General features: G+C 38.9%; 1 protein-coding gene and 1 non-coding gene across 2 annotated transcripts in view; one reads left to right on the top strand and one right to left on the bottom strand.

Moving 5' to 3' along the window:
* The first annotated feature begins 9,106 nt into the window (after positions 1-9,106).
* Positions 9,107-25,766, top strand: part of LOC109576773 (chorionic somatomammotropin hormone 2) — a 41,442-nt gene continuing 24,782 nt past the window's right edge. The window contains exon 1 of the mRNA XM_070777712.1: positions 9,107-9,161. Coding sequence (XP_070633813.1) covers positions 9,107-9,161 — 55 coding nt within the window. The remainder of the gene's footprint in view (positions 9,162-25,766) is intronic.
* LOC139179208 (U6 spliceosomal RNA) lies at positions 13,077-13,186 on the bottom strand. Its single transcript, XR_011563633.1, has one exon. It is a non-coding gene; the product is annotated as a U6 spliceosomal RNA (small nuclear RNA).

Genomic DNA, 25,766 nt, shown 5'->3' with positions numbered 1-25,766 from the left:
AATTATGTAAAGTTTAAAAATAAAATAAAATTAAAAAAAAAAATATTTCACACCAAAAAAAAATAAAAAATAAAAAGCATCAATTCCTTGGTGCTCAGTTTCTTTATGGTCCAGCTATCACATCCATAGTGACTACTGGGAAAACCATAACTTTGAATAGATGGAATTTTATTTATATATATAAACGTATAGGTACACACACCTATGTAAGGAAAAGGTTTTGAAAAGGAATATAATTATATCTTGGATAAAGAAAACAAACTAGTATAATTTTTTTTCAAATGTGCATTTTTGCTATCATGTTTGATTTAAAACTTTCTCTTTAAATATAGTTTATGTTTATGCTGATAATAGATACAGAAACATGTCTTAACCTTGTAACATTAACTGTAGAACAGTTTATTTACAATAGCTAATTAAAGTCACAAAATTTTGAAACCTATACGCCTGCCCAGTACTCTGCTATTGGTCATTTAACCAATTTATTATTGACTTAATTCCTCCTTGACTCAGAAACTCTTATAGGTGCTTTGTTTACATCAATACACAAAGTGGTAGACACTTATCCTCATGGAACTGATATTCTAGCTGGGGGAAGACAGATAATCTGCAATAAACATGAATCCAGGTACATTTTATTGTATGTTAACAGGTGATCTGTACTATTGGAAAAGAACTAGTAAAGCAGAGGACGGGATTTAGGGAATAAAGGTGAAGAAAGGGAGGTGATTTAAAGAAAAACAACTTAGACCACACTGAGGGGAGCAAACCTGCTCTTGCATTCAGGATTGACGTTTTCCCCTGTCCAGTCAGGTCTCTTGGTGTTCCTCTGCTGCTGCTGCTAAGTCGCTTCAGTCGTGTCCGACTCTGTGTGACCCCATAGAAGGCAGCCCACCAGGCTCCCCCATCCCTGGGATTCTCCAGGTAAGAATACTGTAGTGGGTTGCCATTTCCTTCTCCAATGCACGAATGTGAAAATTGAAAGTGAAGTCACTCAGTCGCGTCCGACTCTTAGCAACCCCATGGACTACCCAACTTCAAAAATTTTTCCGTCTTTGAGTCTCTATGCAAACTCATGCAAATATGCGTGTTCTGAACATTCTGCCTCTCTTCAGTTGAACTGGTTTCATAAAAAATTGTTGGTAAACTCCCCCAAATTAAGTAACATTTTATGCAGCACATTTGATAATTTTCTGATTCCTGAAGAACTAATCTCCAAAGTATTTCCATTTTTCAACAGACTGTCAGTGACATAATTATATTATGTAAAAGTATTTTATATGCATTGGTATTCTAATATATTATGACATTAATAAAATATACACAAAATATAAACTAAATGACACTGAGATAAATAGAAATAGAAATGGAAATAGTAACATTTTCTTCCAGGGGATGAGGACACTCATTTTTATGGTTACTGGACTAATAGATTCGGAATGTACACACATAATTATAACAGTTATTTAACTATCATGATAAAGTAATTTCTTTTACATATAGTTTCAATCAAAATTCTCAGAATACCACAAGGGGCCAGGAATACAATTGTATGTGAATAACTCTCTTCATATGCATATATAAAATTGTGTGAACTCAATTAAGTAATCATCTTTAGTTCTTTTGTTAATCCATCAATTCATCTACTGTCAAATAATCCAAACTCTACAATAGATATCTTTTTTTCAGGGTTTAAATTTCAAGTCATAATAAAAGCGGAGCAATGGCCTAGAAGGATGAATAAAATGTCATATGGATATCACTATATATATGCATTTGTAAAGAAAATTATGAAAAAATACAGACTTACAGTTTTCTGAAACATAAAGTGTACTCACTTAGGGCCTGAATAATGGAAGAGCAACACAGCAGCACCTAAGAGAAGACAAGCCAGGCCCAGCATTCCTGACCTCCAACCTAGTGTCAGAAGGCAGCCTGAGTAGGGCTGTTCCTCCCAAAGAATAAATGTGAAGGAACATCAGGTGGTGGTTTAGTTGCTAAGCTGTGCCTGACTCTGTGTGACCCATGGAATAGAGGCCACCAGGTTCCTCTGTCCACAGAATTCCCCAGGCAAGATTATGGATTCGCATGTCTTCCTCCAGGGGATCTTCCCAGCCCAGGGGTTGAATCCAGGTCTTCACAAGGCAAGTGGATTCCTTACTGTCTGAGCCACCAGGAAAGCCCAAGAAACTAAATAATCGCATGGATATTTGGAAAATAAAAGGATAAAAGCATATGTTATTATTAGATAAAGTAGAGTTGAGAGCAAAGAAAATTTCCAAAGACAAAGGAATATAAGGACATTACATAAAAAATAAAGAGATGAAGATCTCCTGGAGGAGGGCATGGCAATCCACCTTAACATTCTTTCCTGGATAATCCCCATGGACAGAAGAGCCTGGCAGGCTATATAGTCCATGAGGTCACAAAGAGTTGGAGATGACTGAAGTCACTTAGCACACATGTAAGATAGTAAAACTTAAAAGTCCTCACCAAAAAGATCTTGAAAGGTAAATATGTGAGGTGATATTAATAGATATGTTAATTAAATCAATGAGGGAATCCATTAATAATGTATACCTATTTAAATTGCCATGTATTCTTTAAATATCTTGCCATTTTATCTGGAAAATATATTTTAAAAAATTAGCTTCCAATTAAAATAAATAAATTTGAATTTAATAAAAAAAAACTGAAAAAAAAATAGCAAGAATTTCAATGCTTTTTATATAATTTATTTCAGATATTACACTTGGTATGTAAAGGGTTTTTTTTTTTTTTCCCCCAGATAATAATCAGTGGGATTCATTGGATATTCAGAAAAGTAAGAAACCTTGGACATTATCTAGGCAATCCTCCCATATTAAGAATATATAAGTAAATCCAAGAATGATTATGTCACTTATCTAAACTTATAAAACTCGATCCAAAAGTAGCAATAGAAACCAGGTTTCCTAGGTTTAAGTGAATCTTTACCGAATTACCCCGGCAAATGGAAATATCTCCTTGCTCTGCAAAGCTTGATTCTTATGTCTTTCACAGAACTGATCATATTCTACCTTGTATTCATTGTCCTGTTAGGGTTAAGTTTTACCAAGCAAATTAAATTCCTTGAAGGTTCAGTCCTGGCATGTCAGTTCTTCTCACTCTATATTCTCACATATGGCTAAAGCTCTTTATAAATGCCTTCTTCTCCCTGGAACACCCTCTCTCTCTTACATGATTACCTCCTCGACATCTTTCAGATCTCAGTAAAAACCAGTTCCTCCAAACAGCGTTTCCTGACTCTGACACAGCTCAGGTCTCCTTGTTATGTGGACATAGGGCATTCTGTGCTTTTCCCTCTGGACACGTGTCCCAGTTGTGGTGCAACATTTAACTTTGAAATTCACCTCATTCCTGTTTTTTTGTTAAAATTTACGTCCTAATTCATAAAGTCCACATGTGTGCCCTTCACTGCTGTCCATTCTTTGCATCCAACAGGCCTTCATTAGGTGTTTGTTCAATGAAACACTTTTATTCATGCAGCATAAAATTTCAATGAATTTTTGATGCTGGTCTCACAGCATACAGTGAACTAAAACCTGTTCAGTCTTTCATTCCACATACACTATCCCTCACTGTTTCATGTCCTAAGATAATGTGATAATCTACCACTGACAAAAAGGTTGAAAAGGACAGAATCTTAACTGCTCTTTCAGATAAAAGTTCCTTTTGTGTTATTTTTTGTTTGTTTCAGAAAGAACTTGGATTCTAGATTGCTTTCAGGTGAATATAAACGGGACTGATATGTTAACTGAAAAAAAAAAAAAACCCTGTTGCAATAAACAAAAGTAGACAAATCACGCATCTTCTGTATATGTCCAGACTCATTTTATTGGGAGCTGTTGGCTCACACAGTAGAGTCCCCCTGCAGTACAGGAGACCTGGATTTCATCCCTAGTCAGGAAGATTCCTGGAAGAAGGCACGTCAAACCACTCTAGTATTCTTGCCTAGAGAATCCCTATGGACTGAGGAGCCTGGTGGGTCATCAGACCATGGAGTCGTAAAGTGTTGGACTTGACTGAGCAACTCCACATAGAAAAATTCCTCAAGGTGACATACTGACATTTAGAAACAATTTCTCTCACTAGTGTGCTTAACTACAAGTCCAGCTTTTCAATGAAAGACCAAAGATAAAAGTAATATTTCATAACAATCAAGTAATTATTTCTATCAAGGAATTTTCCTTAAGGCTAGCTAGAGAAATACACCGTGAGATAGAGCAGATAATGCGAAGTAGAAGAGATCCAAACATGGAAGCTTCATGACCAATCGATAATTTTCTTTTCACGAAAAAGGATAAAACCTCAGTTTGGGATCATGTTTTATACAGAGATATGCATATTCTTTTGAAATGTAAGAAAATTTCTACTCTAATCTCCTTGTTTAGTTGAGAAAACCAAGGCCTAGAGAAGTGAAGATAAGTTTTCTAAGTCAAAGAGCAATTAAGTTAGGATTCTATGACAGTCCAGTGACAGGCCTTAGGGTCCAGTTGCTTCATCCTTAGGCAGATGGGCTGGTGATTGGGGTACCAGTAATGGTGCAGTCTTCAGGCTGAATTGCTTTTACTTTGGGAAAGCTCTATCTTTGCTCTTAACACCCTCAACTGATCCCATAAAATCCAAAATCTAATAGTTTAAATCTTAATTACATCTAAGAAAATATCTTCCCAGATGAGCATGTTAAAGAACTACAATTTGAAAGAAATTTACAATTCTATGGAGTATGTTATCACGTGACACTGGAATTGAATATCTATGCTACCCTTTCCACATTTATGACCTAGGAAGGGAAAACAAGATTGACAACATTTTATTTTTTTTCCCACTTAATCATGTCTAGTGTTTTAGTGCATGCAGGATGCTATTACAAAATGCCAGAGGCTGGGTGGTTTATAAACGATGTTACTTATCACAGTTCTGGAGGCTAGAAGCCCAACATCAGGGAGCCAGCATGGTTGAGTGAGTGAGGGCCTCTTCCAGGACATATCCCTAAATAGAAGGGATGAGCAAGTATTTCAGGCCTCTTTCACAAGAGCCCTAATCCCATTCATGTGGGCTCTGCCTTCATGTGGGTTCTGAACTCATGACCTAATTATTTTCTAATGGTCCCACCATCTAAAATTGTCACTTTGGGGATTAGATTTTCAACATATGAATTTTGGGAGAACATAAGCATTAGACCATGGCACTCAACAAGGAGACTGACTTGTCTAAGGTAACCCAAAACCTCATCCGTACTGAATGCTCTGTGGTGCTGATATGAAGCCAAGGACTAAGGAATTATAGATTTCTCCTAGCATATACCCAGGGGATTGCAGAGTCTTGAAAGATACAGATAAAAAACTGCCCAGATTAAAAATTGTTTTATTTAGAGGAAAAATTGTCTATTCTGGAAAAAATAGCATGCATTTTGTATACTGTATTTGAATATATAAAACTCAGTTACCTATCCACACACCAAAACACATTACAGAAATACAAATAATCACATTTACAATTGCATCAAAAAACAAAATACTTAAATAAATTAAAGCAAGGTGTTGAAAGATATATGTATGAAAACATTCAAGAAACTCATGAAGGAAATGTTTAAAACAGACAAAAGGAGCATACTTCATATTTATTGACTGGAAGAATTAATATTGTTAATACATCCATTCTACCCACAGCTATCTACATATCACTGCAGTCTCTTTCAAAATTTCAAAACTTTTCACAAAACAAACAAAAAAATTCTACAACTTGTATAAAACTGTTGTTGTTGTTCATGTCTGACTCTTACTGACTCCATAGACTGCAGAGTGCCAGACTTCCCTGTCCCTTACCATCTTCTAGAATTTGCCCAAGTTCATGCCCATTGAATTGGTGATGCTATTCAACCATCTCATCCTCTATCAGCCTCTTTTTCTTCTGCCTTCAATCTTTCCCAGCATCAGGGTCTTTTCCAATAAGTCAGCTATTCACATTAGGTGGCCAATGTATTGGAGCTTCAGCTTCAGCCTCAGTCCTTCCGAAGGGTACATGGGGTTGATTTCCTTTAAGATTGACTGGTTTCGAACTCCTTGGTGCCCCAGGGACTCTCAAGAGTCTTCTACACCAGCACAGTTCGAAAACATCAGTTCTTCAGCACTCTGTCTTCTTTATTGTCTGTCCAGCTCTTACATGTGTACATGACTACTGGAAAGAGCACAGCCTTGACTATACAGACCTCTGTCGGCAAAGTGATGTCTTTGCTTTTAACACACTGTCTAGGTTTGTCACAGCTTTCCAGCCAAGAAGCAATCGTCTTCTAATTTCGTGGCTGCAGTCACCATCCACAGTGACTTTAGAGCCCAGGAAGAGGAAATCTGTCACTGCTTCCACCTTTTTTCCCTTCTATTTGCATGTAAATGATGGGACGAGATGCTATGGTCTTAGCTTTTTTGATATTGAGTTTTAAGCCAGCTTTTTCACTCTCCTCTTTCACTCTCATCGGAGGTTCTTTAGTTCCTCTTTGCTTTCTGCCATTAACGTGGTATCATTCACATATCTGAGGTTGTTGATATTTCTCCCAGCAATCTCGATTCCAGCCTTTAGGACTCATCCAGTCCAGCATTTCGCATGACATGCTCTGAATACAAGTTAAATCAGCAGGGTGACAATATTCAGCCTTGACGGATGCCTTCATCAATTTTGAACCAGTTTATTTTTCCTTGTCTGCTTCTAACTGTTGCTTTTTGAACTGCATACAAGTTTCTCAGAAGACAGGTAAGGTTCGTCTGGTATTCCCATCTCATTAAGAATTTTCCACTGTGTTATGATCCACACAGTTTGGTGAGATCAATGAAGCAGATGATTTTCTGGAATTCCTTTGCTTTCTCTATGTTCCAGCAAATGTTGCCAATTTGATCTCTGGTTCGTCTCCCTTTTCTACACCCAGCTTGAACATCTGGAAGTTCTAGGTTCACATAATGCTGAAGCCTAGCCTGGAAGATTTTGATCATAACCTTACTAGCCCTGGAGATGAGTGCACCTGTTCAGTGGCTTGAACATTCTTTAACAATGTCTTTCTTGGGAACTGGGATGAGGATTGACCTTTTCCAGTCCTCTGGTCACTGCTGGCTCTTCCAAATTTTCTGAGATATTAAGTGGACCACTTTAATAGCACCATCTTTCAGGATTTTAAATAGCTTTGTTGGAATTCTATCACCTCCACTAGCTTTGTTGGCAGCAATGCTTTTTAAGACCCACTGGAGTTCACATTCCAGAATTTCTGGCTCTGAGTGAGAAACTACACCATTGTGATTATCTGGGTCATTAAGATATTTTTTTGTATAGTTCTTCTGTGTACTTTTTCCATCTCTTCTTGGTCTATTCTGCTGTATTAAGTCACAAAGCACCAAAGATAAAAGTGTTCTTGAAAAAGAAGAACAAAGTTCAAGACTAGGGTTGTTGATTTCAAATTGTATTAGAAAGCTATAGTAATCAAAACAGAATGATTTGCTTCTGGCACAAACACAGACACATAGATCAACAGAGCAGAACAGCGAAGCCGGAAAGAAACGCACACCCGTATATTGTCGGTTAGCTTATGAAAACGGAACCAAGACTATCCAGTGGGGAAAGGACAAGCTTGTCAAAAATGGCACTGGGAAAACTGGATAGTCTTATGAAAAAATGGAACTGTACCCCTGTCTTTTACCATGCACAAAAATCAAATTAAAATGGATTAAAAATTTGAACATAAGACTTTAAGCGATTAAACTCTTAGAGGAAGACATTGAGGAAATGTTCTTGCCATCGGTCTTTGCAACTGTTTTTTGGGTTTCACACCAAAAGGAAAGGCAACAACTGCAAAAACAAACTAGTGGGACCACATCAAACTCCAAACAAAGGAACATCAGCAAAATCAAATGGCAACATACAGATTGACAGAAGACATTCTAAATCATATATTTGGTATGGGCTTAACATCCAAAAATGCATGAGACATTCAACTCAAGAGCAAAAAAAACCCCAAATAATCCAAAAATTTAATGGAGCATAATAAAAGTAAGAGTTTCAATAAACCTGAAGATTAGACTGTAGATGAGAGACAAGCAAGGTTTTCCTTCTAGATCAACAAAAGCCTGTGCATTCCTGGCATTACTTTCCTCATCTCCACTCACTTGTTTGACAATTACAGTTCACAGTGTACATTCTTCAATCAATAGCAATCACCACACAGTGAGCTATAATGTGTACTAAGAACAGCCCCACTGGGAAAAAAAAAACACCCTAATATTTGTATTCTTACTAATGAGGCATATCAAAAGGAAAGTAATTTCCAGAGTTTACCATTTCATTGTTTTCTATATTTCATTTCAAAGTTGAGCCACCTAGTAAGGAAAATGAGTTAAGAGCTCAATAATACATAGATAGAACATCAGTTTTAAATGGGAGCATTAATGGATTATAATTTGGGGGTAATTTATTATTATTGCTGTAACTCTATTCCTTTTGATTCTCTACTGCATCAGGTTAATAATTTATCATAAGTATTAATACCAATAGGAAAACCTACTGTTAAGTTTATAGTGAGTAGAGAAAGAATGAATATATTAGGCAAGAAGTGAAAGTATGGGAAGTCAACATTGGCAGTAAAGTAAAGGTCAGTATGGCCTTGAGAGGAAGGAAGATTCTGAAAGTTTCTTGAAACACCAACAAGAGTCAGATGTGAGGAACTAGCTTAATTTGTTAACCAGAAACTCTACCAGAAGAAATTTAAGTTCATAAAAATATTATGATGCTTAAACCCAAAACTTAGACAGAGAATAGGGTAGACATTCAAAATTCTCCATTGCTTAGTGCATCAGGCACTCAAGGGCCACCCTCACTGAAGTCTTTCTCTATTGCTCATCCTACAGGTACCAGCATGGAGAAAGAGATAGCTCTACTCCATAGGCAGTTGAACCCTACTTTTATGGCCTCATGGCTTTCCTTAAGAAGCATTCCATGCAGCACATTTCCTCCACCCCATCCCATCAGGCTGACTCCCCTTGGTCAACAGGAGTCCTCACCCTGGGATCATTCTGCAATCCCCATGGCTCCAGCTCCCAGCTTCCGTGGACACCGGTGGACTTACAACCCTGTCCGAGGTATGAAAGGCTGCAGCATGGCTTGTCTATGTGGTTCTCACTCTGTTCAGACTGTCACAGATTAGTTAGCTCACTCCCCAACTGCTTCAACTGCCTCCCCCGTCCCAGTGGACGGCCATGGATGTGGGGATCTCTCCCCTGCACTTCAGCTCCCTCTCCCCCAGGTGCAGGCTGGTCCCACTTGCTCTCCTTCTTTCACCTTCCTCCTTGTTCCTTCTTTCCTTTGTCCTACTGAGTTCTGTATGGATCCAGATATTCCTGGTCTTCTGTGAGAACTGCTGTGTCTTTAGACGTTCTTGATGCATCAGTGGAGAGAGGTGTACCCCACTTCCACCTATCCCTCCATCATCTTGTCCACCCCATTTGTGCATGGATTAGAAACGAGTTTCCCTTTCTATTAAGTAACATTGCCATCACCACCCATGTTTAACTTCTGCTTTTTGAAGAGAACACAGGAAAGTTCCACTCTTTTCAGTTGAGTCAGTCATCCAGGCGTGGCTGACTCTTTGAGACCCCATGGACTGCAACATGCTAGGCTTCCCTGTCCATCCCCAACTCCCAGAGCTTACTCAAACTCATGTCAATCGAGTCAGTGATACCACTTGATAATATCCACTCTCTCAGACAATTTAAAAATACAACACAATCTTATTAGTTGCAGTAACCATGCTATACATCAGATCCTCAGTTCAGTTCAGTTGCTCATTCATTTCCGACTCTTTGTGGCCCCCTGGACTGCAGCAGCACAGGCTTCCCTATCCATAATCAACTCCTAGAGCTTGCTCAAACTCATGATTAGATCTCATGATTAGATGATGAAGCTAAAATTTAGATCTTCAGACATTATTAATTTTTTATATATGAAAGTGTGTAACCTTTAAAAATCTCTCCCTATTTCCCCTATCCTTCAGTCTTTAGCAATCATTTTTCTACTCTGAGTTCCATCTTTTTTTCTTTTTTTGAGATTCCTTATGATTGATATCATATGGTATTTGTCTTTCTATGACTGAGTCCACTTAACGTAATGCCCTCCAGTTACATCCACGTTGCCACAAATGTGAGGATTTCTTTCTTTTTCTAATGGCTAAATAATATTAACCTATATATGTCACATCACATTGTCTTAATCCATTCACCTGTTGAAAGATTGTTGTTTCTATAACAAGGCTACTGTGAATAATGCTGCAATGAACATGGGAATACAGATCTCTCTTTGAGACAATGACTTCATTTCCTTTGACTATATATCCAGAAGTGAGATAATGCATCACATAACAGTTCTCTTAAACTTCTTGAGGAACCTCCACAGTATGTTTCCATGGGAGTTGCACCAGTATACATCCTTACCAACAGTGCATAAGCACTCCTTTTTCTCCTCAGCCTCAATAACATTTGTCATTTCTTACATTTTGGTACTAGCCTTTCAAACAGGTAAGAGGTGATATCTGTTGTGCTTTTGATCTGCATTTCCTTTGATTATTAGTGATGTTGAGCATCTTGTCATATACCTCTTGATCATCTATATGTCTTATTTGTGGGAAAATGTCTATTCTTAAAAGATGGAGCATACATTATGTTTACTATATTCCAATATACGAAACTCAGTTGCCTACCTATATATCAACAACAAGCTATCAGAAAGTGGAATAAAGAAAACAATCCCATTTGCTATTGCATCTAAAAAAGATAAAACACTTAGAAATAAACTTAAGCAAGGTGTTGAAAGATTTTATGCAAAACCTTTAAGACATTGATAAGAGAAATTTTAAAAGAGCTAAAGATATGTAAAGTTAGATTGTCAATTCAAGGTGATTCTTGAGGTAGGATTTGTATTTCTATAAACCTCCCTCTTAGAACTGCTTTTGTTGCATCCTCTAGGTTTTAGATCATCATGTTTTCATTGTTCCTTGTTTCTAGGTATGTTTTGATTTCCCTTATTTCTTCAGTAACCTGTTCATTATTTGGAAATGTTTTGCTTAATGTCCATGTGGTTGTGTTCTTTACAGTTTTTTTCCCCATATAATCGATATCTAGTCTCATAGTGTTGTGGTCAGAGAAAATGGTTAATATAATTTCAATTTCCTTAAATTTACTGAGGTTTGATTTGTGACCCAAGATGAGGAAAATGTTCCATGTGCACTTGAGAAGAAAGTGTATTCTTCTGCATTTGGATGGAATGTGCTGAGATATCAATTAGGTCTGTTGGCTCTAATATTTCCTTTTAGGCTTATGTTTCCTTATTAATTTTCTGTTTTGATTATCTGTCCATTGGTATAGGTGCAGTGAAAACATGCCTACTATTATTGTGTTACTGTCAATTTCCCCTTTTATGTCAGTTCGTGTTTACCTTATGTATTGAGGTGCTCTATTGTGGGTAAATGATATTTAAAATTGCTATGTCTTTTCTTGCATCAATCCCTTAATCATTTGTTAGTGTCCTTCTTTAACTCTTATAATAGTTTTCAATTAAGGTCTATTTTCTCTGATATGAGAATTGCCAATCTGGCTTTCTTTTGATTTGCATTTGCATGGAATATCTTTTTCTATCCTCTCACTTTCAGTCTGTATGTGTCATTTAAAACTGGGAGCATTACTGGATTATAATTTGGGGGACTGTATTATTCCTAATACTATTGTAATTTTATTCCCTTTAATTCTATGTTATACTAGGTTGATGTTGACTTAAAATAGTAATACCAACATAGAGGCACATGGTACTCAAGTTAAAGTAGATTGAGAAAGACAAAGCTTATGAGGCAGGAAGGGAAATCACAGAAAATTAGCAATGGTATCACAACAAGGGGCCTTATCCTAGAAAGAAAGCAGAGTTCTCTAATTTTTTGGAGACAACACAAACAAGCTAGATGTGAGCCAACCAGCTTAAGCTGTATACCAGAAACTGCACCAGAAGGAAAATGAAGTTCATAAAACTATGCTGATGCTAAATGACAACATTCAGACAGTAAGAAAATAGGGTAGGGTTTATGTAGATGCTGAATACTACTCAGAGAGGTAGACATGGAAGCAAATACACTAAAGAGCATCAGAAAAATCAAAGCACAAAAGGGTCTGAAAAATAAATCATAAAGAGACTTGGTAGTCTGGTCAAAAGAATAAGAGAAGCAAATTAAAAAAACAAAATATAAAGACTTGTGCACGTGATAGACCCAGAGAATGCTCAGCAGAGAAAATTTCAGCCTTAGTGACCAGCGAACAGAAGCCTCCAGCATCAGGAACAAAAACCCTGGGCAGGACTCACGACTGTGCGCTTCTGGAAACAGCCTCAGTTTCAAAGTTTGGACACTACACCACCTAAAAGCGAAGGCAGACAAGGATTATAGCTTGCTATGACACTGAGTCGGAGAAGGCAATGGCGCCCCACTCCAGTACTCTTGGCTGGAAAATCCCATGGATGGAGGAGCCTAGTAGGCTGCAGTCCATGGGGTCGCTAAGAGTCAGACACGGCTGAGCGACTTCACTTTCACTTTTCACTTTCATGCATTGGAAAAGGAAATGGCAACCTGCTCCAGTGTTCTTGCCTGGAGAATCCCAGGGACGGTGGAGCCTGATTGGCTGCTGTCTATGGGGTCGCACAGAGTCGGACACGACTGAAGCGGCAGCAGCAGCAGCATTCAACTATAAAGTTAATGAATCACTAACCAATGATAATTGACACCATCAGTTTCCAGTCAGACCCTCTTTAGTCATACAATGGATATCTGAACCTGTTATATGATCCCCAATAACAGTTTTTATAATTGAATTTATTGATGTTTAATCGAAGGGTATTTGCTTTACAATACTGTACTGCTTTCGGCCAAACATCAACATGAATCAGCCATAGGTATACCTATATCCCCTCGCTCTTGAACCTCCTCCCCACCATCCTTCCAGTCTCACCTCTTGAAGTTATAGAAAAATATGGAAGGCTTCACAAATTTGTGTGTCATCCTTGGCAGAGGCCATGCTAATCTTCTCAGTATTATTCCAGTTTTTTAATATATGTGCTACCAAAGCAAACACATGAATAAAAATTTAACAGAAAAAAAAATCATATAGTTAGTCATCTACCAATAAATGATCGATTACATTAGAAATTAGGGTATTCTGCTATATTTACCGCCTCTTATAAAATCAAATTTTATAAGGTCCAAAGTTCCATGAAGGAATTAAGCATATATTTATGCAAAACATATGTATACATGCACAGAAATATATGCACACAAATACGTCTATGTTATTCAAGGTATTATTGTCCTTTCCTGTCACAACAAGCTCTTTAGCTGATGAGTGAAGTGAAGTGAAGTCGCTCAGTCGTGTCCGACTCTTTGCGACCCCATGGACTGTAGCCTACCAGGCTCCATCCATGAGATTTTCCAGGCAAGAATACTGGAGTGGGTTGCCATTTCCTTCTCCAGCGGATCTTCCTGATCGAGGGAACGAACCTGGGTCTCCCGCATTGCAGGCAGACGCTTTACCGTCTGAGCCACCAGGGAAGCCTTCTCCAACTTATATGTCTTCCTTTTGAGAACCACTTCTTTTATTTTCCTTTTTTTTTGCAATTTTATTTTATTTTTTTGCAGTCTTTTCTCCCCATACTTTGAACTTATTATTTTGTATTGGGGTACAGCTGATTAACAATATTGTGATAGTTTCAGGTAAATGGTGAAGGGACTCAGCTATACATAAATATGTATCCATTCTTCCACAAATTCCCCTCCTATCCAGGCTGCCACATAATTGAACAGAGTTCCATATGCTATACAATAGGTCCTTGTTGTTATCCATTTTAAATGTATCAGTGTGCACATGACCATCCCAAACTACCTAACTATCCCTTCCCTCAAGCAGCCATAAGTTCGTTTTTTACTCTGTGAGTCTCCTTCTGCTTTGCAAGTTAAGTTCATTTGTATCATTTCTTTTCAGATACCACCTGTAAGGAATATTGTATGATATTTCTCCTTCTCTGTCTGACTTAGTCTACTCAGCATGACTCTCTAGGTCCATCTATGGTCCTAGCATATGCAGCAATCTATGTTGCTGCAAATGGCATTATTTCATTCTTTTCAATGAATGAGTAGTACTCTGCTGTATACATGTACCACATCTTCTTTTTTGTTGTTTATATGTATCTATTTATTAATATTTACCACTTAATAGAGACACCATTTCCTTCCTGCATCGTTGTTGTTGTTGTTGTTGTTTTTTTTGCTGTATCAATTTATTTATTTTTTTAATATAAATTTATTTATTTTAATTGGAGGCTAATTACTTTACAATATTGTATTAGTTTTGCCATACATCAACATGAATCTGCCACAGGTGTACATGTGTTTCCTATCCTGAACCCCTCTCCCACCTCCCTCACCATCCCATCCCTCTAGGTCATCTCAGTGCACCAGCCCCAAGCATCCTGCATCATGCATGGAACCTGGACCAGCGATTCATTTCACATATGATATTATACATGTTTCAATGCCATTCGCCCAAATCATCCCACCCTCATCCTCTCCCATAGAGTCCAAAAGACTGTTCTATACATCTGTGTCTCTTTTGCTGTCTCACATACAGGGTTATCGTTACCATCTTTCTAAATTCCATACATATGCATTAGGATACTGTATTGGTGTTTTTCTTTCTGGCTTACTTCACTCTGTATAATAGGATCCAGTTTCATCCACCTCGTTAGAACTGATTCAAATGTATCCTTTTTAATGGCTGAGTAATACTCCATTGTGTATATGTACCACTGCTTTCTTGTCCACTCATTGCTGATGGACATCTAGGTTGCTTCCATGTCCTGGCTATTATAAACAGTGCTGTGATGAACATTGGGGTACATGTGTTTCTTTCAATTCTGGTTTCCTCGGTGTGTATGCCCACAGTGGGATTGCTGGGTCATATGGCAGTTCTATTTCCAGTTTTTTAAGGAATCTCCACACTGTTCTCCATAGTGGCTGTACTAGTTTGCATTCTCACCAACAGTGTAAGAGGGTTCCCTTTTCTCCACACCCTCTCCAGCATTTATTGCTTGTAGACTTTTGGATAGCAGCCATTCTGACTGGCGTGAAATGGTACCTCAGAGTGGTTTTGATTTGCATTTCTCTGATAATGAGTAATGTTGAACATCTTTTCATGTGTTTGTTAGCCATCTGTATGTCTTCTTTGGAAAAATGTCAGTTTAGTTCTTTGGCACATTTTTTGATTGGGTCATTTATTTTTCTGGAATTGAGCTGTAGGAGATGCTTGTATATTTTTGAGATTAGTTATTTGTCCGTTGCTTCATTTGCTATTATTTTCTCCCACTCAGAAGGCTATCTACTCACCTTGCTTATAGTTTCCTTTGTTGTGCAGAAGCTTTTAATTTTAATTAGGTCCCATTTGTTTATTTTTGCTTTTATTTCCAATATTCTGGGAGGTGGGTCATAGAGGATCCTGCTGTGATTTATGTTGGAGAGTGTTTTGCCTATGTTCTCCTCTAGGAGTTTTGTAGTTTCTGGTCTTATGTTTAGATCTTTAATCCATCCTGAGTTTATTTGTGTGTATGGTGTTAGAAAGTGTATTTCCATCACCTAATTTTAAATAACCATTTTATTCTTAGATACCATTCCCCTTTAAACTAACTAAGAGCAGAGAAAACCTAGTAAATGCTGATATCTTATCCTTAATTAAATTACCACTCTTCTGGTAAATTGGAAAAAGAATCATGTTCAGATCTCATTCACTAGGATAAAATCTCTATTTTATCAGTTCTGTTGTCCAAACTCAAGTCTTGCTAACTTCAGTCTTAAAATCTGCTTACTTACAAAGAATGGACAGGAAAAGTAATATTAAAATCACGCTTGCAAGGGTCTATGCTTCTGTTGCCCAAAGGTAGGGCCAGGAATAATTTCTGAAATATTACAATACATCATGGAAGCATGAAGGTCTAGTTCTAGTATCAAAGAGGAGATGTTTGGAGATGGTTCAAAAACTAAGCTCCATGGGATGTCATCTGAGTTAAATTCACCCATTCCAGTCCGTTTTAGTTCGCTGATTCCTAGAATGTCAACATTCACTCTTGCCGTCTCCTGTTTGACCATATCCAATTTGCTTTGATTCACAGACCTGACATTCCAGGGTCCTATGCAATATTGCTCTTTACAGCATCAGACCTTGCTTCTATCACCAGTCACGTCCACAACTGGGTATTGTTTTTGCTTTGGCTCCATCCCTTCATTCTTTCTGGAGTTATTTCTCCACTGATCTCCAGTAGCATATTGGGCCCCTACTGACATGGGGAGTTCCTCTTTCAGTATCCTATCATTTTGCCTTTTCAAACTGTTCATGGGGTTCTCAAGGCAAGAATACTGAAGTGGTTTGCCATTCCCTCCTCCAGTGGACCACATTCTGTCAGACCTCTCCAAGATGACCCACCCATCTTGGGTTGCCCCACGGGCATGGCTTAGTTTCATTGAGTTAGACAAGGCTGTGGTCCTAGTGTGATTAGATTGACCAGTTTTCTGTGAGTATGGTTTCAGTGTGTCTGCCCTCTGATGCCCTCTTGCAACACCTACCATCTTACTTGGGTTTCTCTTACCTTGGACATGGGGTATCTCTTCACGAATGCTCCAGCAAACTGCAGTTGCTGCTCCTTACCTTGGACATGGGGTATTTCCTCACTGCTGCCCCTTCTGACCTTGAACATGGAATAGCTCCTCTAGGCCCTCCTGCACCTGCGTAGCCATCACTTCTTTTACCCTCCAAGCTCACTGTACTCGTTGCATGACAGGCCAATGAATCCAAGACAAGGTGTTGAGGCAAGGAATATTTATTCTTAATATTAACTTTATTCGAAGAGCCAACAGATCAAGAAGGCATTTTCCCTGGATCATGAACTTCCAGATGTTTTAGCTGGTTTTAGAAAAGGCAGAGGAACCAGAGACCAAATTGCCAACATCTGCTGGATCATCGAAAAAGCAAGAAAGTTCCAGAAAAATATCTATTTCTAGTTTACTGATAATGCCAAAGTCTTTGACTGTGTGGATCACAATAAACTGTGGAAAATTCTGAAAGAGTTGGAAATACCAGACCACCTGACTTGCCTCTTGAGAAATTTGTATCCAGGTCAGGAAGCAACAGTTAGAACTGGACATGGAACAGACTGGTTCCAAATAGGAAAAGGAGGACGTCAAGGCTGTATATTGTCACCCTGCTTATTTAATTTATATGCAGAGTACATCATGAGAAAATCTGGGCTGGATGAAGCACAAGGTGGAATCAAGATTGCTGGGAGTAATATCAATAACCTCCGATATGCAGATGACACCACCCTTATGGCAGAAAGTGAAGAGGAACTAAAAAGCCTCTTGATGAAGGTGAAAGAGAAGAGTGAAAAAGTGGGCTTAAAACTCAAAATTCAGAAAACAAAGATCATGGCATCTGGTCCCATCACTTCATGGGAAAAAGATGAGGAAACAGTGGAAACAGTGTCAGATTTCATTTTTGGGGCTCCAAAATCACTGTGGATGGTGACTGCAGCCATGAAATTAAAAGATGCTTACTCCTTGGAAAGAAAGTTATGAGCAACCTAAATAGCATATTCAAAAGCAGAGACATTACTTTGCCAACAAAGGTCCGTCTAGTCAAGGCTATGGTTTTTCCAGTGGTCATGTATGGATGTGAGAGTTGGACTGTGAAGAAGGCTGAACGCCGAGGAATTGATGCTTTTGAACTGTGGTGTTGGAGAAGACTCTTGAGAGTCCCTTGGACTGCAAGGAGATCCAACCAGTCCATTCTGAAGGAGATCAGCCCTGGGATTTCTTTGGAAGGAATGATGCTAAAGCTGAAACTCCAGTACTTTGGCCACCTCATGCAAAGAGTTGATTGATTGGAAAAGACTCTGATGCTGTGAGGGATTGGGGGCAGGAGGAGAAGGGGACGACAGAGGATGAGATGGCTGGATGTCATCACTGACTCGACGGACGTGAGTCTGAGTGGACTCCAGGAGATGGTGATGGACAGGGAGGCCTGGCATGCTGTGATTCATGGGGTCACAAAGAGTCGGACACGACTGAGCGACTGAACTGAACTGATGGGATGTCAGGAGGTACTCCGAACCACACAGGTAAATTTGGTCCCTAAAAAGTCAAATTCAGGAAAAGGCAGGCCTTGTTCGCAGAGCTGATGACATTGTCTTGGGAGCTGACCAGGTAATATTCTTGTATTACCATTTGGATATTTATTTGCTATTTTATAAAAAAAAAAATGTAACCAGAGGATTAAAGATGCATAAAAGTAGACGAGTTGTCAAGGTGCCTAGAAGAAAAGTTGCCAGGAGAACCAGGCCCCCACACTGATAATTGTCAAAGACTTTAACAGTGAGTGTTTTATAGACAGAGCAGAACAAGTGGATAAAACCAATGTTCTAGGGTCACTGCTGTTTTGCAGTCAAAAACAAAATATTTTTCTCTTTAAGCAGAGTCATCATAGCTCCTGATGTGTTCCTGGTTACACACATGCAGACCGAGGGCCACAGGCATGTGTGATGTGACATCAGGAAGTGAACAGATGACTGTTTTGGTGCCCAGTGACCTGCATTTGCTAATAATGGGACGTGGGGAAAATTACTTGCCCTCTCCAAGTCATTGCGTCTTTATTACCATAACTTGATGATCTTAGTGAAAATTAAGGCTATCTCACAGGGTTCCTGTGAAACACAAATTTTAAGATGTTTTAAAGCTTCTGGGAAAGTATCAGAGACATGCATGGGGTTACTAAGGAGAGTGAGCAGATCCAAGGTACAGTATCTTTTTCTCTTAGTATTCTCTCTATACTCAACAGTAGCAATCAGTCAGTCATGTGTTTACTCTTACCCCAGTGTGATGGTAAACCACACAGATCGACTGGACTTTTCTTGTCGTTTCAGTGTCTAAAATTCAAGCATTAGTCAATGTAGAGTGAAAAAATTACAAACTCCTTGAGGGCCACCCTGTCCGAGTCTGCAGAGTCCCAACATTCAGATCACACCAGATCAGTCGCTCAGTGGTGTCCGACTATTTGCGACCCCATGAATCGCAGCGCGCCAGGCCTCCCTGTCCATCACCACTCCCGGAGTTGCTTTTTCCATGATCCAGCGGATGTTGGCAATTTGACCTCTGGTTCCTTTGCCTTTTCTAAAACCAGCTTGAACATCTGGAAGTTCACGGTTCACATATTGCTGAAGCCTGGCTTGGAGAATTTTGAGCATTACTTTACTAGCCTGTGAGATGAGTGCAATTGTGCGGTAGTTAGAACATTCTTTGGCATTGCCTTTCTTTGGGATTGGAATGAAAACTGACCTTTTCCAGTCCTGTGGCCACTGCTGAGCTTTCCAAATTTGCTGGCATATTGAGTGCAGCACTTTCACAGCATCATCTTTCAGGATTTGGAATAGCTCAACTGGAATTCCATCACCTCCACTAGCTTTGTTTGTAGTGATGCGTTCTAAGGCCTACTTGACTTCACATTCCAGGATGTCTGGCTCTAGGTCAGTGATCACACTATTGTGATTATCTGGGTCGTGAAGATCTTTTTTGTACAGTTCTTCTGTGTATTATTGCCATCTCTTCTTAATATCTTCTGCTTCTGTTAGGTCCATACCATTTCTGTCCTTTATCGAGCTCATCTTTGCATGAAATTTTCCTTTGGTATCTCTGATTTTCTTGAAGAGATCCCTAGTCTTTCCCGTTCTGTTGTTTTCCTCTATTTCTTTGCATTGATCGCTGAAGAAGGCTTTCTTATCTCTTTTTGCTATTCTTTGGAACTCTGCATTCAGATGTTTATATCTTTCCTTTTCTCCTTTGCTTTTCACTTCTCTTCTTTTCACAGCTATTTGTAAGCCCTCCCCAGACAGCCATTTTGCTCTTTTGCATTTCTTTTCTATGGGAATGGTCTTGATCCCTGTCTCCTGTACAATGTCACGAACCTCATTCCATAGTTCATCAGGCACTCTGTCTATCAGATCTAGGCCCTTAAATCTATTTCTCACTTCCACTGTATAATCATAAGGGATTTGATTTAGGTCATACCTGAATGGTCTAGTGGTTTTCCCTACCTTCTTCCATTTAAGTCTGAATTGGCAATAAGGAGTTCATGGTCTGAGCCACAGTCAGCTCCTGGTCTTGTTTTTGCTGACTGTATAGAGCTTCTCCATCTTTGGCTGCAAAGAATATAATCAGTCTGATTTTGGTGTTGCCCATCTGGTGATGTCCATGTATAGAGTCTTCTCTTGTTTTGTTGAAAGAGGGTGTTTGTTATGACCAGTGCATTTTCTTGGCAAAACTCTATTAGTCTTTGCCCTGCTTCATTCCGTATTCCAAGGCCAAATTTGCCTGTTACTCCAGGTGTTTCTTGACTTCCTACTTTTGCATTCCAGTCCCCTATAATGAAAAGGACATCTCTTTTGGGTGTTAGTTCTAAAAGGTCTTGTAGGTCTTCATAGAACCGTTCAACTTCAGCTTCTTCAGTGTTACTGGTTGGGGCATAGACTTGGATTACTGTGATATTTAATGGTTTGCCTTGGAAATGAAAAGAGATCATTCTGTTGTTTTTGAGATTGCATCCAAGTACTGCATTTCGAACTCTTTTGTTGACCATGATGGCTACTCCATTTCTTCTAAGGGATTCCTGCCTGCAGAAGTAGATATAATGCTCATCTGAGTTAAATTCATCCATTCCAGTCCCAACATTAAACTGTCTTTAAAAAATGGCCTAAGCACTCTGGCTCAGAATTAAGTTCCAAATGTTTGTAGAGCACAGAAGTTCTTCTGGGAGCAATAGAAAAACGCAGGGAGTAACTACTTCTCCAACTATCTATTTGTGCAAATATCATCATCCATTTAAATTTTCACAGAAGGTGCTCATTCTTCCTCACCACAGCTAATACAGCAACAACTGCTCAGAATTCAAAAATACATGGAATAACCTACTTCTCCAACTCTCTATCTATGCAAATATCATCAACCATCTAAACTTACACTGAAGGCACTTCTTCTTCCCCACCCCAGCTTCTACAGCAAGAACTCCTGATCAGAGCAACAGGGAAAGAAAAGGCTTCCCTCCACAGGGATGGATTTGATAACCTCAGGTGACTAGATCATCTCAGAATGGCTCATGTTTTTATTTAAACAGGGTCCTGCCTGCTGCTGCTGCTGGTCATGTCAAATCTGCTCCTGTGCCAAGGCAACTCATGCCTGTCCTGCTGTCCTGATGTGTTTGACATCCCCCTGGAATCCCTTACAGGCCTGTTTCTCAATGCCACCAGGCTGTCCCATGACATTTTTGGCCTTTCCTGGATAATGTTCACCGAGTTTGTAAGTACTGTGGTGGTGGTGGTTTAGTTCGTAAGTCATATCTGGCTATTACAACCCCATGGACTGTAGCCGGCTAGGCTTCTGGATGGAAACTTTGCGTAAGTGACTGGGCTACACTGTCCTTTCAACAGAAGGCTGCATCAGCCAAACTTCAAATAACACAGTCTCTAGGTCAAAGATGCCATCAGCTCATAAGATGTGGAAATCAAAGAAAGGATCAGTGTTGTGAAATCCCTAAGATTCCTAAGAAGTTCAGTAAGTTTTTCAATTTTTTTTCATTCATTTTCTTTTTTAAATCTCCAAAATAAATGATTTTGTATTTGTCATCCAAGAATGCCATAAAAGAATACAATAGACTCAGTGGAATAAACAACAGAAATTTATTTCCTCACAGTTCTGGGGGCTAGAAGTCTCAGATCAGGGTGCCAGCAGGGTGAGGTTCTGCTAAGAATTCTTTCCTCTCAGGCTGCATTCTCCATTTATCCTCACACAACGTGGGGGGTTGGGAAGAGGGATAGAAGTAAAGACACAGAGACACAGAGACACAGAGGTAATTCTCTGGTGTTTTGCTTCATGAAGACACTAAACCTATTGGATCGATGTTCCACCCTAAGAGCTCATTTAACCTTAATGGGCTTTGCTGGTGGCTAAGATGATAAAGAATCTGCCCGCAATGTGAGAGACCTGGGTTCTATCCCTGGGTCTGGAAGATTCCCTGGAGAAGAAAATGGCAAGCCACTCCATTATTTTTGCCTGAGAAATCCCATGGACACAGGATTTTGGTGGGCTATAGACCATAGAGCTACAGTAGAATGGAAGTTTACAATTGGAAACAATTATTCTCTTTCTGATGAAGGTATTTGAAAGTTGTATGTTAATTTTTTTAGGTCAATAAAGGAGCACACAGTAGAGCAGACAGCTAATAAAAAGCGGTGCTAAAAGTTTCTATTAAATTCACGTTGTTCTTTTTACTCACTAGTTTTTGTTTCAACCTCCATTTTTGACTACCCATTTTTTCCAAATCTTCCAAGTAATCTCTTTAAGTGTTCATAACTTTTGCAAAAGATTAGTTTTTCTCTGTCAATGTGTTAGCTAGATTTCTCTACTCTTATTATTCTCAGTCCATGCTTAGTATTTCCTATAACTTTATGCCATGTTTTTCTGCTGTACCATTTTGTCACCATAAACAACATTGTATTCTGCACCTGGGATGAACACTAAGCTTTTTTGTGTGCGGATCAGGGATAAGTCAACGTCATAACCGTATAACACCTTATAAGGGAATAATTGGCTCTAACCCACAGTAAACAAGAGATTAAATGGTTAAATATAGGTGCATGCATGCATTCTAAGTCACTTCAGTTGTGTCCAACTCTTTGCAACCCTATTGACTGTAGCCCAACAGGCTTCACTCCTCTATCGCATTCGCCAGGCAAGAATACTTCAGTATGCTGCCGTACCCCCTTGCAAGGGATGCTCCTCACCTAGGGATCAAACCTGAGTCCTCTTATATCTCCTGCATTGGCAGGAATGTTCTTTATCACTACCGTCACCTGGGAAGCACCAAATATTGGTATATATGTGCTATATTTGGGTCAAGTACTAAAAAATAAAAATAATAATAATAATATAACAGAGAAGGAAAAGGTTAAACTTAGAAAAGTTAGATGTTAAATAAATTTGATAGAGACAATGTATAGAAAAAATAGGAAAGGAAATACTTTCAAATATTGTGATGCCTCCCCCAATAAAAAAATTATACATCTATCAACATGTTAATGTTCTGGTGATGGGCTCATCTGCTGAATGCTCAACAACCATAACTAATTGTCTGATCACTTTCAGGATGAACAGTATGCCCAGGGCAAATTTTACCATATCAATGCCTCCAACTAGTGCCACACCAATTCTCTCCATACCCCTGAAGATAAAGAATACATCCAACACATGCACGTGAGTCTTTTACCTGGGTTTTTTTTCCAGATCAAATGAGACAGTATGCAGGTTATCAGGCTTCAGATTATTAGAGGTAATGGTAACTGTACATGCAGGAAAAGGTTGAGGCCTGTAAACAATTGAAGAGAAATTATATTATGCAGTTGATGAAGCATGAGCGAAATCAAGGGATGACTAAAAATCTTGTAGTAGCAATATAAATAACAGATCTATAAGTTGTCCATGCAGACAAGTTTAGTTCAACCAATGCATTAGACACAGGATTGCAGCTATTATACTGTACGAGAACAGGAAATGAGTGGGAATGTCCATGTGTAAAATAAAAGATGCAAAATTCATGAATATGTAAGAAACATACCCCAGTTTTTAGATCTCCCTGTTACTAGTGACTCCTATGTGGAAGTCCTGTACTGCACCACTCGAGCCATTTCGTCTGCCTTTCAAGGCTCTCCTGATTCAGCTTCTAGAGGAAATAAAAAGCCTCTTGATGAGAGTGAAAGATGAGAGTGAAAAAGTTGACTTAAAGCTCAACATTCAGAAAATGAAGATCATGGCTTCTGGTCCCATCACTTCATGGGAAATAGATGGGGAAACAGTGGAAACAGTGTCAGACTTTACTTTTTTGGGCTCCAAAATCACTGCAGATGGTGACTTGCAGCCATGAAATTAAAAGATGCTTACTCCTTGGAAGGAAAGTTTGACCAACCTAGATAGCATATTAAAAAGCAGAGATAATACTTTGCCAACAAAGGTCCATCTAGTCAAGGCTATGGTTTTTCCAGTGGTCATGTATGGATGTGAGAGTTGGACTGTGAAGAAAGCTGAGCACCGAAGAATTGATGCTTTTGAACTGTGGTGTTGGAGAAGACTCTTGAGAGTCCCTTGGACTGTAAGGAGATCCAACCAGTCCATTGTTAAAGGAGATCAGTCTTGGGCATTCATTGGAAGGACTGATGCTAAAGCTGAAACTCCGATACTTTGGCCACCTCATGGGAAGAGTTGACTGATTGGAAAAGACTCTGATGCTGGTAGCCATTCGGGGCAGGAGGAGAAAGGAATAACAGAGGATGAGATGGTTGGATGGCATTGCCAGCTCGATGGACATGAGTTTGAGTAAACTCTGGGAGTTGGTGATAATTAGGGAGGCCTGGCGTGCTCCGATTCATGGGGTCACAAAAAGTCAACATGAGTGAGCGAATGAACTGAACTGAACTGAAGAGATCATAAAAGTTCTCAGTGCAAGAAGAGAATTGTAACTCTTTCTAGTGACAAATGTTCACCAGACTTATTGTAGTGATAATTTTGCGATATATTTGAGATAATTACATTGTACACCTGAAACAAAAATAACATTATATGTCAAAATTATCTATGTATAATGATACCTGAAACTGAAATAGCATATTTGTCAATGTGACCTAGTATGATGATCATATAATCATCATGTTATATACATGATACATGTGTATACCTTCAGTTAAGTTCAGTCACTCAGTCATATCCACTCTTTGAGATCCCATGGACTGCAGCACATCAGGCTACTCTGTCCTCCACCGTCTCCTGGAGCTTGCTCAAACTCATGCCCATCGAGTCGGTGATGCCATCCAACCATCTAATCCTCTGCCAGCTCCTTCTCCTCCTGCCCTCAATCTTTCCCAGCATCATGGTCTTTTCCAATGAGTAAGTTCTCTGCATCAGGTGGCTAAAGTATTGGAGCTTCAGCTTCAGTATCAGTGCCTTCAATGAATATTCAGGGCTGATTTCCTTAGTATTGACTGGTTTGATCTCCTTGTAGTCCAAGGGACTCTCAAGAGTCTTCTCCAACACTGCAGTTCAAAAGCATGAGTTCCTCAGTGCTCAGTTTCCTTATGGTCCAGCTCTCACATTCATACATGACTACTGGAAAAACCATAGCTTTGACTATATGGAATTTTATTTATATATATAAACATATATGTACATACACCTATGTAAGGAAAAGGTTTTGAAAAGGAATATAATTATATTTTGGATAAAGAAAACAAATAATCTAGAATAATTTGTTTTTTCAACTGTGCATTTTGGCTATCATGTTGGGTCTAAAACCTTTTTTTCAAATGTAGTTTATCTTTATGCTGGTAAAAGAAACAGAAATGTGTCTTAAACTTATAATATTAACTGTAGAACAGCTTATTTACAATAGCTAATGAATCACTAAATTTTGAAACCTATAGGCCTGCCCAGTACTCTGCTATTGGTAATTAACCAATTGATCATTGACTTAATTCCTCCTTGACTCAGAAACTCTTATAGGTGTTTGCTGCTGCTGCTGCTAAGT

This window comes from Bos indicus, chromosome 23 (genome assembly GCF_029378745.1).
Source record: "Bos indicus isolate NIAB-ARS_2022 breed Sahiwal x Tharparkar chromosome 23, NIAB-ARS_B.indTharparkar_mat_pri_1.0, whole genome shotgun sequence".
NCBI classification, from domain to species: domain Eukaryota; kingdom Metazoa; phylum Chordata; class Mammalia; order Artiodactyla; family Bovidae; genus Bos; species Bos indicus.
Note: the sequence above shows the minus strand (reverse complement) of the source record. Positions and strands in the feature narration are given on the sequence as shown.